The 14,234-nt window shown below is 42.1% G+C and overlaps 1 protein-coding gene across 3 annotated transcripts in view; it reads left to right on the top strand.

Annotated features, from left to right (window-relative positions):
- The window catches only part of TNPO1 (transportin 1), a 117,974-nt gene that overhangs the window by 74,347 nt on the left and 29,393 nt on the right, over positions 1–14,234 (top strand). For all 3 annotated transcript variants that reach the window (XM_090038127.1, XM_090038126.1, XM_090038125.1), the window contains 3 exons: positions 5,731–5,883; positions 8,078–8,303; positions 12,731–12,902. In XM_090038127.1, the coding sequence (XP_089894253.1) occupies positions 5,731–5,883; positions 8,078–8,303; positions 12,731–12,902 (551 nt within the window). The remainder of the gene's footprint in view (positions 1–5,730; positions 5,884–8,077; positions 8,304–12,730; positions 12,903–14,234) is intronic.

Raw genomic sequence — 14,234 nt, 5'->3', positions numbered from 1 at the left:
TAACATAACTGCTTGCAACTCAGAAATCCCTCTCCTTTGGGATCAGTGTTTGAGTGCAGCAATAAGGAATGCTGAGAAATTATATTTCAAATAGCTCTGTTCATGTTCCTGAATCCATTTATTGTATGGTGTGCCCCTCAGCTGAACCACTTGCGGCTCATTTCTGTGCCCTGCCCCGCCCTGGCTGGGCAGCTCCAGCCCCAAGTCACCAGGGGAACCTTGGTCTGCCCCTCCCCACGCCCCTTCCTTCCCCCACGGTGGACTTGCCAGCTGGGCAGTGCTCTCCATGCTGCCATTAAAGAATCCACTAATTGTATGGTGGTCTTTCTGGTGCTTAAAAAAATTCTATGGTGTAGCTAAGATTTGTAATTACAAGCTAATTAACTATAAACTAGGGGTACATGGATTGGAGATTTTTTGGGCTGTTACTAATGACCTGATTTTTAACGAACCATATCAGCTGATACTGATCTGATTGCCTGTATGTGGCCTGGCAGCATGGAGAGGAGTGTCTGGCTGATAAGTCTGTTGTGAGGGGAGTAGGGAGGGAAGGGGTGTGTAGATAGAGGCCCCTGCAGCGTGGGAGAGAGTGGGACTAGGGTGGGAGCAGGCACTGCACGGGCAGGGTAAGACGCAGGATGGAGCCACAGCTTATCTGGGGGGGGGCAGCTTCTGCTGTTGTATACATATGCTTTGCGTGCCACGGGGAGTGTGCCCCATCCAGATCTATGCATGGGGCCATGGTGGGCACAGGCAGGTTCAGGACGGTGCCGGGTTCTTCCTAGGAGGGTTGGGCCAGGCAACACTGGGAGGAGGGGTTGGGGGCAGGGAGGGGGCCTATGACAAATTTTGGGGTGACTGCAACCCCCCTCCCAGCGTTGCTGTCGCCTGCCCTGAGTGTAGCCTGGCCCAGCCCCCATCCTGGGAAGAGCCTGGGGCTGCCCCTGGCTGGCTCCAGCCCACAGCAGCAGCCCACGCTCCTCCTGCACACAGATTCAGGGGCACACGCACCTCCCCCTGCACCTCCTGGGGAGGTGTGCCCCTCAGACAAACCACTCATGGCTCAGTTCCGTGCCCTGCCCCAGCCTGGCTGTGCAGCTCCAGCTCCATTTCGCCCTTCACCAGGGGAGCGTTGTCTGCCCCTTCCTTCCCCCACAGTGGACTTGCCAGCTGGACGCTGCTCTTCATGCTGCTGGGCTGCGCTTATGACCACCTGTGTACTGTGCTGTGGCTGCATGCATTCACGCAGCATTTATTGGTGACATTATTTGCCATATCAGTCCCAAAAAGCCAATTGCTGATAATGTCAATTTTCAGTTTATTGGTGCTGATACAATATGGGACTAATGTATCGGTGCACCTCTAGTATAAACTAAACTCACTTGCTGGATATGGTATACAGACCCTGCTTCTCAGCTCAGATTAATGACAGATTTTGGCTTCACTTCTCTGTGTGTGTTTTTCCTTAAAGAAAAAACCAGTAAAAATTCTAGAAAGTCTGTAATACCACAAATTATGGCTGAGCTACATAGTGTGCTTAAAAGGAAACTTGAGGACTTCTTGTATTACTCACAAATTTCCTTTTTTACACTTGTAGTTGCCTAATAATGGATCCTCTTGGTCTAATCTTGCTTCATTTGAATTTAACTAAGAACGGCTGGATTTTGCTTAGTTTAGAGTTAGAAACAGAAATTCCTAGGTAAACCATGTGATGTAAACCAATTGTAATATTACTACTTCTATCATCAGAGCTTGCAAGCTCTTAAATTATAGCTTGTGAGTCAAAAAATTAAACACTAGTTTACAAGTAATTCAGAAGTTGCTTTGTTGAAATATCCAAAAGGTAGGTCTTGGGTTTGCTCATTACCCCATCTTAGTGGTCTAAACTGAAACGGTTTTTTGTATAAATTACTGAATTTTCTTACATATAACCACACCTTAGATCTAGACAAATTACAGAGGTGGGTGGATGAGAATAGGATGGAATTCAGGATAGACAAGTGCAAGATAATGCATCTAGGGAAAAGGAACCAGCAACACACCTGTAGATTAGGAAACACCCTTGTCAACACAGTGGCAGAAAGGGATCTTGGAGTCATTGGTGACTCCAGGATGAACATGAGCCGTCAATGTGAGGAAATGGTCAGTAAGGCTAACCTCACCTTGTCGTGCATCTACAGATGCATCACAAGCAGGTCCAGGGAGATGATCCTTCCCCTATATGTGGCATTGGTCGGGCCACAGTTGGATTACTGCGTCCGGTTTTGGGCACCACACTTCAGGAGGGATGTGGTCCAGAGGAGGGCTACTCGCGTGGTCAAGGGGCAGCGGGGCAGGCCCTGTGAGGAGAGGCTAAAGGGCCTGAACCTATTCAGCCTCCACAAGAGAAGGCTGAAATGGGATCTGGTGGCCATTTACAAACTCACCAGGGGGGACCAGCAGGAATTGGGGGAAGCTCTGTTCCCCCAGGCACCACCCGGACTTACTAGGAATAATGGCCACAGATAGATAGAGAGAAGGTTCAGGCTGGACATGAGGAGACATTGCTTTACAGTTAGGGCTGCCAGGCTCTGGAATGGGCTCCCATGGGAGGTGGTACTCTCCTACCTTGGGGGTCTTCAAGAAGAGGCTGGACAGATAACTGGCTGGGGTGATGTGACCCCAGCACCCGTTTCTGCCTGGGACAGGGGATCGGACCTGATGGTCTGTTTAGGTCCCTTCCAACCCTGAGAATTATGACACCTTTCCCCCCCAAACCACCCAGGAACTTGTGGTACCTATATGTGAGGTAAAGGGCTTCCCAAGGTTCTGGAAATTTGGTGCTGGGGTAGCGGGTTGAGCAGTGGTAGTATTAATTGTCACAGCTCTGGGAGCCATACCAATTAATGTTGCTGCTGCTTTCCCTCGTTCCATCCCTGATCCTCAAATTTTTATCAACACTCCAAGAAGGAAAGAGATTTTACCTTGGGGCCTTCCAAAAGTGGGGTGAATGTTATATTTGGGGTGCATGCTAATATTTAGTGGGGTGTTATATGCAAGAAAGTTGGTTTTAAAAAAAAATAACAGAGTTCCATTTTATAATATAACCCCATATGGACTAAGATTTCACTTGCAAATTTTTTTTGGTTGTTTTTAGATTTGAAAATTGGGTTTGGGGTTTTTTTGGGGAATTTTTTTTGGGGGGAGAGCATGCAAGTGCCACTGCCCACATCCAAATGAATTATATATAAGGTGCACTCTTGTGAAGGTAAGGATTGAATAATGAATGTTCCCCATAGTGTATAATCATTTAATGGTTAAAATGGGAAAGCTTTCAAACAGTGAAGGAATCTTGGAATCCATTAAAGGACTATTGTCACAACCGTGGGTTTGGTGCAAAGACGTTTGTTGGAGTCTTATGCAGAAACTAGCCAATTGCTTATCAAGAATGATGGATGGGGTTGGGCGGGAGGGACAGAGGCCTGTGTCCCCCCCCCCCGCCTTGGGCTGGGGCAGTTCCCTGTCTCTTCTCCCCCCCCCCCCGGCTGCTTGGGGCAAGGGCCATTCCCCACCTCCCCCCTGCTTCTTCGGGCTGGGGCTGGAGCCTGGGCTGCTCCCAGCCCCTTCTCCCACCCCCCACACACTTTGTGTTGGGACCGGGGCTGTTCACCACCCTTTCCCCCGCCACTTTGGGATGGGACTGGGGCTTGCACCCTTCCTCACCTTCCCCTGCCGCTTTGGGCTGGGGCCAGGGTCATTCCCCTCCCCTTCCCTCGGGCCCCACTGTCATGGCAATGCTCCCCTGTTTGTACAGGGCCCCCCTGTCTGTACAGGGCACTCTGATTGATTGGCTGCTGAGGCAGCCAATCAGGGCACAAATAAAGTCAGACATACTTAGGCTTTTATGATATTAGAATTTGAAATTTCTTCTCGTGCAGTAGCGATCTTGGGAGTTGTAGCAGTTGTGTAAGATACTGGAAGTGGGTAAACTCTTCTACTCCTCCTGAAGTCTTTAAAAAGAAATTGTCTTATTGTTTTTTAAAAACATTATTATCTGTGCACAGAGCCCCAGGGGAAATGAGTTTTATGAGCCAAGCATTTTGTGTGGAAAAATTTTTCAAGATTGCAACCCCCACCTACAGGCCTGTATAAAATAAACCTTGTTAAATGTTTTTTGACAAGTTACTTTCCTCAGTCATTTTGCAGTGGCTTTAAAAGATACAAGTGCTTCATACTTGGCACTTAGATCATCTAAACTTTCCTCTGTTGCATCAACCATTCAGACAGTTGATTCAGAGGTGCAATTTATTGCCTCAGTCTTGAAAAGGATATGGGATTATCCCCTGGACCTTTGAAACACAGTCCTAAAAGGATTGCTGTTGTTTACATGGGTCTTTGTATTGGGTTACTCACCTGACAGGGAAAAGCAGTTATCTTTATCAGAGTAATTCTTACTGACTTGCATTGTAAGAGTATGTTTAATAAGTGGAAATATCTTGGAATAGGACAGCCAAATTCCTTTACATTTTGGAATAGGAAAGGATCTCTGTTCATTCAAATCTATTGTAGTGGGAACTGTATGCCCTAGTAGCAGATTCTTCTTGAATCTAGAAGGCCTACAGACAAACATGTGCATTAGAATGGAAAATACTACAGCTTACAGGTTTGCAGCAGGAACTTAGTCAAGTTGTGCAGGACTTCTGACATTGCTTCTCTAGCACTTCAAGGCTGTTTACTTTTTTAAGAACTTGATCTTGCTCAGTGTCTCAGTTTAGCCTGCTTCACAAGCATCCCAGCACTCATGACTGACTTTGTTCTTGCAAGGTTTATATGTTGTTTAAACTTTATAGAAATGTGGTGCCTAGGGAAGGAGGAAGGGGATTTCTTGGATCTTGTAGAAATCTGGTGCAGATACTGGTAGTGAGCATTTGGGTTAAGATTGAACTTTAACACACTACTATTTAAACAGTTTACCAGGATTATTCCTTTTGCTGGCTTCTCTAAGTAGAATAGTTCACCTTGTATACTCAGCAACTGTTACTCATTAAGTCATTGTGTATTCTAAAACTGAAAGTATAATTATTAATACCTTCCTTTGTTAATTACTTGGTAAGCAGTTCAAGATTATGCAATGTTACATGTAATGTATTTGAAAGCTAATGCTTTGAAAAGAATTGTCAGTGATTTGATTTCATATCTGAACAGGTTTCAAGAACATGCCAGTGCTTATAGGCTTGTTGTGGTTTGAAGTGCTTTTCTCTTTCTCTCTGTCCAAAGAGGAACAATTTCTACCAGAATTTCATAAAAGCATAAAGTTGTTTCATAAGAGGGCTCAAGTGGAGTGTTTCACTACTTAATTTTTCTTGTGAACAGTTCTGTGCTTCCCACTCTGTTAGCATTGCTTCATTTTGATCACTTAATGATAATTATTTTGCAAGATGAAATGCCTTTTTTTTTTTCTGCATACCTTTACCACGAATGTCTAAAGTCTCTGCTATGCGGGCCTTTATTTCTTTTTGAAGGGAGACCTGACCAAAGTACAGTGTCACTGCTTGCCCCTAATTGTGGCCCTAGGGTAAAATAGATATTTATGCACTACAGTGAAATGGAAGTATTGCTGCACTGTTCCCTCAATGTATTGATACTTCAGTAAGAGGGTGAAGTAGCTGGAAAAGGGAAATTTTATAATGTGATCCTAGTAACTGGTTGTAAAATAGAAAACGTTCAAATTGGTATATTACTTTTCCTCAGGGAAGTGTTCTGCTGCTGCACTCGATGTCCTTGCCAATGTATTCCGTGACGAACTTCTGCCACATATTTTGCCCCTTCTGAAAGAATTGCTCTTCCATCCAGAATGGGTGGTCAAGGAATCTGGTATCCTGGTTCTAGGAGCAATTGCTGAAGGTAAAACAACTTAACATTCAAGTTACAGTAAAATTCTTTTATAAGTGACCTGCTTCTCTGGTAAATTTCTTGAAATATACATGGGGTGTTGGCTGAAATTCCTTGAAATAAAAATGAAGGCCATTTGTGTGGCAAATGTTAAATGGGTTTTGCTACTCTATTACTTACCATCTTTTTACGGAAATCTTGTGCCTATTGCGCACAAGCAGTTTAACCAGTATTGGTGTCAGTGTGCAATATTTACTATTAATATTTTCTAAGCTGTATAATTAGATCTGTAAGTTTTCTGCCACAGTTATTTAGGTTTGATGTTTTAAATACATGTTCTTGGCTTGAGAATAGTTTTCCTTGTTGTGGTGTGTGTTTGTTTTTCTTTAGTCCCTTTATTCTTTATTTTACCATGTAGATTAAGATCAAATTAAGTAAATTGGAGTTTTAATACAATTAACTGTATTTCATAGAACATTCTACATAGTCAAGCGGGTGTGAAAAATTAGTTTAAATTTTAAATGAATCACAAAGTAAAATAATTTTTCACAGCACAAAGTTTGGTAGTAGCTTACTTTTAGGTTTCAGATAACACCTGCAATATATCTATTTTAGTTCTTGCATGACATTTCAGTTTGGTTATGATTGAAAACTTTCTGCAGTTGACTCCTCTGCTTTGAGGATTGGCAAAGGTGACCAGCTTGCCAAGTTGTTGTAGTTCTAGCAAGCCTTATGCATTGGACTTGTAGAGTCTAGGTGCATCTAATTCAAAAATTTTTAAGCACTGTCAAAAATATCATTGAAGGTGCAGTCAAAAACTAAGAAATTAGGAGATGGCAAATCTATAACTGTCTGTTTAATCTTAAAAATTAACCAGTTAAATTGTTAGCTTTCTTTTATTCCCCACCCACATTCATTTCCATGGTTTTTAACAGAGAACTCTAGTCCTCTTTCAGAGTTTAATTTCAAAGTTGATGCATCATATTTCCAACACCAGTGTTTTATGAGATGTCTAAATGGGCATTTTTACCTTTCCTTGCTCCAGACTAACTCGTGGCACTGGTCTCTAGGGTTTAATGTACTCAGTCCTGGATATTAGGATCAATCTAAATGTGTGGATAGATGACACATTTGTTCAGTTATTTTTGGTTTTTTAAAGTAGTGAGCAGTTTATGTAGACCCCCTAAACTGGTGTAATTTAACACAGTCTGAAAGAGAATTTCCCTTAAAGAATAATGGGTAAAATTGCACCCATATAAGTTGCACCATTTTAGGTTTCTTTCTTTATCTGCTTCTGTCTGGAGTTTGTCACTTTCTAAATGCTAGTGATATTATTATTATTATTATTCTAATACCATCTTGTGGTTAAATGCAATAATAGCATCTGCTTCCCCTGAATACTTGCGCATCTGTCCTTATCCTGGAGTAACATGGATAAGTATACAATTCTGATGCAACTAGCACTAGGTTATGTGGAAGTCTGTGCAGACCGTAATATGAAGTCAAATGTATAGTCTTGGAGTAGGCACCCCCCGGCACAGGTGCCAAAGTGTGGCACACAAAAGCATTTTGCTTGGCACAGGACAGTGGGGAAGGGGCCAGGGCTGTGCTGCCACAATTAGGATTGGGCCCCTCTCAGTTGCCCTCCTGTCTGTCCCTGGCACGCCAACATCTTTCAAGTTGAGGTTGCAGGTGTTTTGGGCACTTTACCCAAAAACGTTGCCAATCCCTGGTATAGTCTATGAATTATGCTCTGATTTTAGAGTTCAGAAAAAAATCAGTAATCTTCAGCAATCGTAATTGAAAAAAAACTATGACAAGAAAAGGAAAGTAAGGAAGATAACATTATGAAGCGTCTCCTCTCAACGTGTATTCTTTGTCCCCCCTCACTTAAGAAGTCTGTGGTATGAGAAACTGTTGGGGAGCCACAGTCTATTCTTAGATTCCCTTCTCCATCAAGTCAGTTTTCTTTTGCAAGCAAAGGTAGCCATGTTGAGACTTTCAGACTATTTTGTTAAGGAAAAAAACAACAGCTTGATATACAAAAGGTAAGAATTTTCAGAAGCAAAATGAGTGGAAAAATATATTTTTTAATCTTACTTTTTTTTATTTTGGTTAAGCTAAGCAGCCATTCTGAAATGTGAAACAAGTTACTGTGCAAGCCTTACTAATAGCATGGCTCTATTTCAATATTTTGTCTTTATAGGCTGCATGCAGGGTATGATTCCATATCTTCCTGAACTAATCCCTCACCTTATTCAGTGCCTCTCTGATAAAAAGGCTCTTGTGCGCTCCATTACATGCTGGACTCTTAGCCGCTATGCACACTGGGTAGTTAGTCAACCCCCAGACACATACTTGAAGCCATTAATGACTGAGTTGCTAAAGCGTATCCTGGATAGCAACAAGAGAGTACAAGAAGCTGCCTGCAGGTAAGTCAGACTCCAAACAAAAAGGTATTGTCCATAGTACTAGCTATTCTAAGACCAAAAAACTGTTGTGACATTCATGTATTAAAACTTTCTTACTTTGGGGTATTCATGAGCTTGGTGACTTTTACAATTTGTTTTTTCCTATATTTTCTAGTTTGATTTCTTAAATGGAATTTCTTTAGTGAATTAAAGAAATTTATTGCACTACAAGGTATCTCTATGTGGCATTTTCAGTATTTAATGATAATTATGGTATCTTAAAATGGCAAGCTAATCTTTTCACTGGATGTCAGTCTTAGCATTCATGTATATGCCAGTGGAAGTGGACAGCTAATTCTGTAACTGAATTATACGAATATATTATATACCTTGGAATTTCCCAAAACCTGTTGGCCATAACTCTTGCAGGACCTGTGAAAGTAGATCATGGGAGGCTATACAAAAATGTAACATATGTTAAAAAATGTTTAACTTATTACCTTTTAAATAATGAATATAAAACATAACGTTTTTCTTTTTTTGTTACCTAATAACATTGATAAATGGCTCATTGTAAGCTTATGCAGGAAATGTGTGCAGAAAACTGCTAGAGCTTCTGTTCATAAAATAATAACTGTGTGTGGCTCCCTTGGATTAATGAATTAATTTTTTTTAAAGGTTCTCTATTTGACTAATGCATGGAAGACAGTCAGGGGTAGAGTCCCATTCTGCTAGACTCTATGAACATCTGAAACAGACATGTCCTTGACTAAAGGGCTTGCTACCTGAATAAATAAAATAGATATGCAGCTTATTAGCGAAGTGAATTTAAACATTTTTTTTATGTTTAAAAACATCCTCCAAAACTGTTCACTGTTAATTGTGTCCAGCTAATCTACTTTCCTGTTAAGTCAAAAATCCATTTGTCCCTTTAGTGATAGCTGTACAACCCTTTCAAAATAAGCAAGAACTTGCTGATGTAGGAATGCTGATACAAATTTTCAAATCTATTGTTTCATCTAGAGGAGCAATCAAATTAGACCAGATAGGCCATGACAAAATGTACATTTAATTAAGCTGTGGTACAGGCTGCAGTTGTTGAGGACCCTGGCTACTGGTAGATGTGATGGGAGGGAAAGAACAAATTGACAGTGTTCCAGTGATAGTTTTGAAGATCAGGTCCCAACAGTTAGGAGCTGGGTCATGAAACCAAGGCATTATCTTGTTCCTTAAACACACAATTACCCTTTATATCTGCGGTTAAAAGGGGAGTAAAGCTTTACTGAACCTCACCTGCTCTGTGGTAACCATCTCTGTGCTTGTAATTACATCAGAAGAAAAAGTACATTTGGGTAACTTCCCCTGAAGGGAGTTAGGCTAACTTGCCTCAGCTTACTGTAAATTTGGAGTAGACTGCACAACCATTTACTGCAGAATACAGGCATACCTCAGAGATGTTGCGGGTTCGGTTCCAGACCACCGCAATAAAGCAAATATCGCAATAAAGCGAGTCACACGAATTTTTTGGTTTCCCAGTGCATATAAAAGTTATGTTTACACTATACTGTAGTCTATTAAGTGTGCAATAGCATTATGTCTTAAAAAAAAAAAAAAAAGCAATGTACATACCTTAATTAAAAATACTTTATTGCTAAAAAATGCTAACCATCATCTGAGCCTTCAGCGAGTCGTAATCTTTTTGCTGGTGGAGGGTCTTGCCTCGATGTTGATGGCTGCTGAAAGTTGGGGTGGCACAGGCCATTGTAAGGTTATTAAATGGCCTAATTTCAATATTGTTGTGTCTCAGGGAATAGGGAGGCCCGAGGAGAGGGGGAGAGACAGGGCAACGTCTGGTCGGTGGAGCAGTCAGAACACACACAACATTTATCGATTAAGTTCACTGTCTTATATGGGTGTGGTTCGTGGCACCCCAAAACAATTACAGTAGTAACATCAAAGATCACAGATCACCATAACAAATATAATAATAATGAAAAAGTTTGAAATATTGCGAGAATTACCAAAATGTGACACAGAGACACAAACTGAGCAAATGCTGTTGGAAAAATGGCGCCGATAGACTTGCTTGATGCAGGGTTGCCACAAACCTTCAATTTGTAAAAAACACAATACCTGCGAAGCGCAATAAAGCGAAGCGCAATAAAATGAGGTATGCCTGTACTTGAGGTGTGATAAGTATCAGTTCCCTGTTTATTGTAGGCACACAAGCTATTCCTGTGCTTGCAATTACCCATGATGTAAAAGCTGAAGTAGTTCAATTTGGCTCAGCTTCATTCTTTGGCTTTAGCTATAATTGAGGTGTAATTGTGGATGCAGGGACAATTAAGGCTGCTCTAATAAGTCATCCTTCTCTATAAAGTTAGAAGCCTTGGGGCTTTAATTTACAGGGAGTGGAGACTTACTGAGTCTCAGCTGCTTTGTGGCAATTGTCCCTGTTCCTGCCTTGCCCCACCATGAGTGAAAGCTAAACTAAGACGCATCCGGCCTGTTTCATTCAGGGGTAAGCTACCTTGGCATGACTTTCTTTTATGGAGCAGTAGCAGCAGATATAGACTTAACCACACCTTGGCTGTTTCATGGTAAAGTTGGAACTGGCTGTTAATTGCAGGAAACAAACAGTTACCAGTGTTCTGGGAAGTCTCTGCCTGCTGCTGAAAGTACAAATCCTGTGCTGTTAATTTGTAGGGGGTAGAGACCTAACACATGTTAGCTAATTCTGTAGTAACTGTATCTGTGCCTTTGGTTATTCCCCTCAGCAAAATAGCCAAATTTGCATTCTTGCAGCTTTCAGTTACTAGGATAACTGCAGGTATAAGCAACCTGTGCTTCCTGCAGTTAGCAGGGGATGGGGACTTGCTGTGGCCCAGGTACTCCCTTAGTAAGCGATCACAAGTCTCTTTTGACCCACGGTCAGTGAGAGCAAAATCAGGACAATTTAGGCCTGCTCTAGTTTATTGCCCTGTTGGCAATAAACTGCAAGATCAGTTTTTGTAGAACAGCTGAGGCCAAGTAAACCCCAACATCTGTTAATTATGGCATGTAACCAGTGATAACTGCATATGGAATTGCACAAAGTTATCCCTAATACATTTAATTAGAACTTGATAAAGTTTGGGAACTGCTGATCTAGAATAAAAAAATGCTGTTTGATGTTTATGTGGATCCTGTGCCACAACAACTGGTAATTTTTTTTGAAGTGTTGTCTACAAAGTGTGTGAGAATTTTGTAGTTCCTGCAACCTTTTAGAAATCAAATATACTTTGAAAAAAAAATAAGGTTACATTTTTTGAGAGAACATGAAACTGGTGAATCAAGACATCTTATTTGCTGTCCTTACAAATTGCATAAAAGTATAGTGAAGGTCTGCAAAAAATGTATTGTACTTCAGTCAGTAGTTGGGTTTTCCAAGGTCTGGAGCAGCTACAATTGTCATAATACTGTCTGTTCTCACCTCTGTGTAACTTCTGCATAACCCCAGACCTAAAACTTCTGTTTTTGCCAGTGAGAATCTTTCTTGACTATCCCCAACTTGAGGAGCAATTGTACCAGTACATTTATCTCCTGCTGGCTTTTTATGCCTCAGGTGGAAAATCTGGGTACCAGGTAGCATTGTTACAAGCCACATACAGTATCCACAGTTCCATTGCTTTGTGAAAAATGGCACTTTTGCAACTGGTAGTGGAAAATAAGAGGGGCATGGTCACTTCCTTGTTTGGGAGTCAACTTTTGTGGGACAGACTAATATTTTTATTTACTTCATAGAAACCAGACTTATACAGTCTTTGTGCTCCGTGATCACAGTTTTTCTCTTTCCCTAAATGTGCCTGTGGAATGGCATGTTCATGCTTCAGGACCCCATTTTGGGAATTGAAGCCCCATTGTGTGCAATTTTATGTAAACAGCTCATATTTTGATTAAGACTGGAATGTGAAAAGGCCCTTACTTCCACTGACTGACTTTTGCTGCTTCTGCTCTCCATATCTTTGTTTTTATCCATCTGTCTTGTGTCTTAAATTTTGAGACACAAAGCTCTTTAGGGCAGGGACTGTCATGTATGTTTTATACAGTGCCTAGTACAAGGGTGCTGGGACCTTTTATGGACAGTTTTTCATTACAGTGGTATGTAAGAAGCAATTGTTAATATGAACTGTACATCTTTTGACATAAAGTTCCTGTTTTCTTTAACTCATAGATTTTTTTATAATGGTTCTTTGGTTTTTCTGTACATATATAGCCTTCAAAAATATTTCTGAATTATGTTCATCAGAACCCTAGAATTGGATTCACTTATTTTGAATTGAAGTAGACTCAGCTGTCAAACTATCAGTGCTTCCCTAAAAACACTTCAAGAATTTGAGGGGCAAATAGCATTTAAGTGGAAATGGTATTATTTTTCCCTTATACTCACTACCTTGTTTCATTCCTAGTGCCTTTGCTACTCTAGAAGAGGAGGCTTGTACAGAACTTGTTCCTTACCTTGCTTATATACTTGACACTCTGGTCTTCGCATTTAGTAAATACCAGCATAAGAATCTTCTTATTCTTTACGATGCCATTGGAACTTTAGCAGATTCTGTAGGACATCATCTAAACAAACCAGTGAGTATCATATGTAACATCTTGTAGTACAGATTGTATAAAACATTGAAGAAGTGCTAATTTTTTTTAGAGGTGCACCAGTACATTGGTCCATATTATATCAGCACTGATAAAAGGAAAGTTGACATTATCGGCAATTGGCTTTTTTTGGTTAATGTGGCTGATAATGTTGCTGAAAAATGCCACGTGTACGCACATGGCTTCAGCATGCAGGTAGCCAGGAGTGCAGCCTGGCACCTTGAAGAGTACTGTCTGGCTGGTAAGTCTGTTGTGGGGGGGGGATGCATTGGGGGGAGTGCAGATTGAGGCCCCTGGGGTGAGGGAGGGAGTGGTACATGGGCAAGCACTGCACGGGCAGGGTGCAGGACAGAGCCAGTGGCTTGCCTGCAGGGGCAAGGCGGGTGCCTCCTGCTGCTGCATGCACCCCCCGGAGATTCATGGGTGGCATATGTCCCCTGGATCTGGCGGGGGTGGTGAGAGCAGGTTGATGCTGTGGGCTGGAGCCGGTTCTTCCTAGAGGCTGCGCTCAGGGCAGCTGGAGCCGGTTCTTCCTAGAGGCTGCGCTCAGGGTGGGTGGCGGCAGTGGGAGAGGAGTTATGGCAAATTTTGGGGTGGCTTTAGCCCCCCCTGCCCCCCCTGCTGGGAGGAAAGAGCCAGGCATAACCTCCAGCCCCAAGCGTGCAATAGCAGCCTGCCTGCACCCTGCTCACAAATCCAGGGAACATGTGCCCCCCATGCTTGGGCTGTGTGCAATGGTGAGAACTGCCTCCCCAGATGAGCCACAGGCTCTGTCCCACACCCTACATCACCCCACCCTGGCTGTGTAGCACCTGACCCAGCCGCACTCTCTCCCTCTACACAGGGGCCTTGTTCTCCCCCTGCCCTCCCCAACACTTCTCCTTCTCCCCCCCTCCGCATTCCTTCCCCACACAACAGACTTACCGGCCAAACACTGCTCTTCAAGCTGCCGGGCTGCATATCAACAATCAAATCGGTATTGGCTGATACAGCTGGTCAATAATCGGCCATTGGTATTGGCTCAAAAAATCTTTATCGGTACACCTCTAAATTATTTTCTATATTAAAATATACATTGAATGAAATGGGTAGAACTTTCTTACACTTCCACAGGCTGTTTTGTTGGATTAACCAGTATACTAATATTTGCCATTTAAGAAATAAGGAACCTCATCTTTGGGGTCCTGCAGGATGAGCAACCACTGCTGCTGTATTGGTGCTTAGTGATTACTAAAATACTAAATTTGTCCTGCTGGAATTTTTTTAAATCCTTGGAATAATCTCTCCACACAACTTTTAAACTGAGAGAGCAAA

This window comes from Crocodylus siamensis, chromosome 3 (assembly GCF_052110815.1).
Source record: "Crocodylus siamensis isolate JL-2025a chromosome 3, ASM5211081v1, whole genome shotgun sequence".
Classification (NCBI taxonomy): Eukaryota; Metazoa; Chordata; order Crocodylia; family Crocodylidae; genus Crocodylus; species Crocodylus siamensis.
The sequence above is the reverse complement of the archived record's forward strand: the minus strand, read 5'-3'. Positions and strand labels throughout refer to the sequence as shown.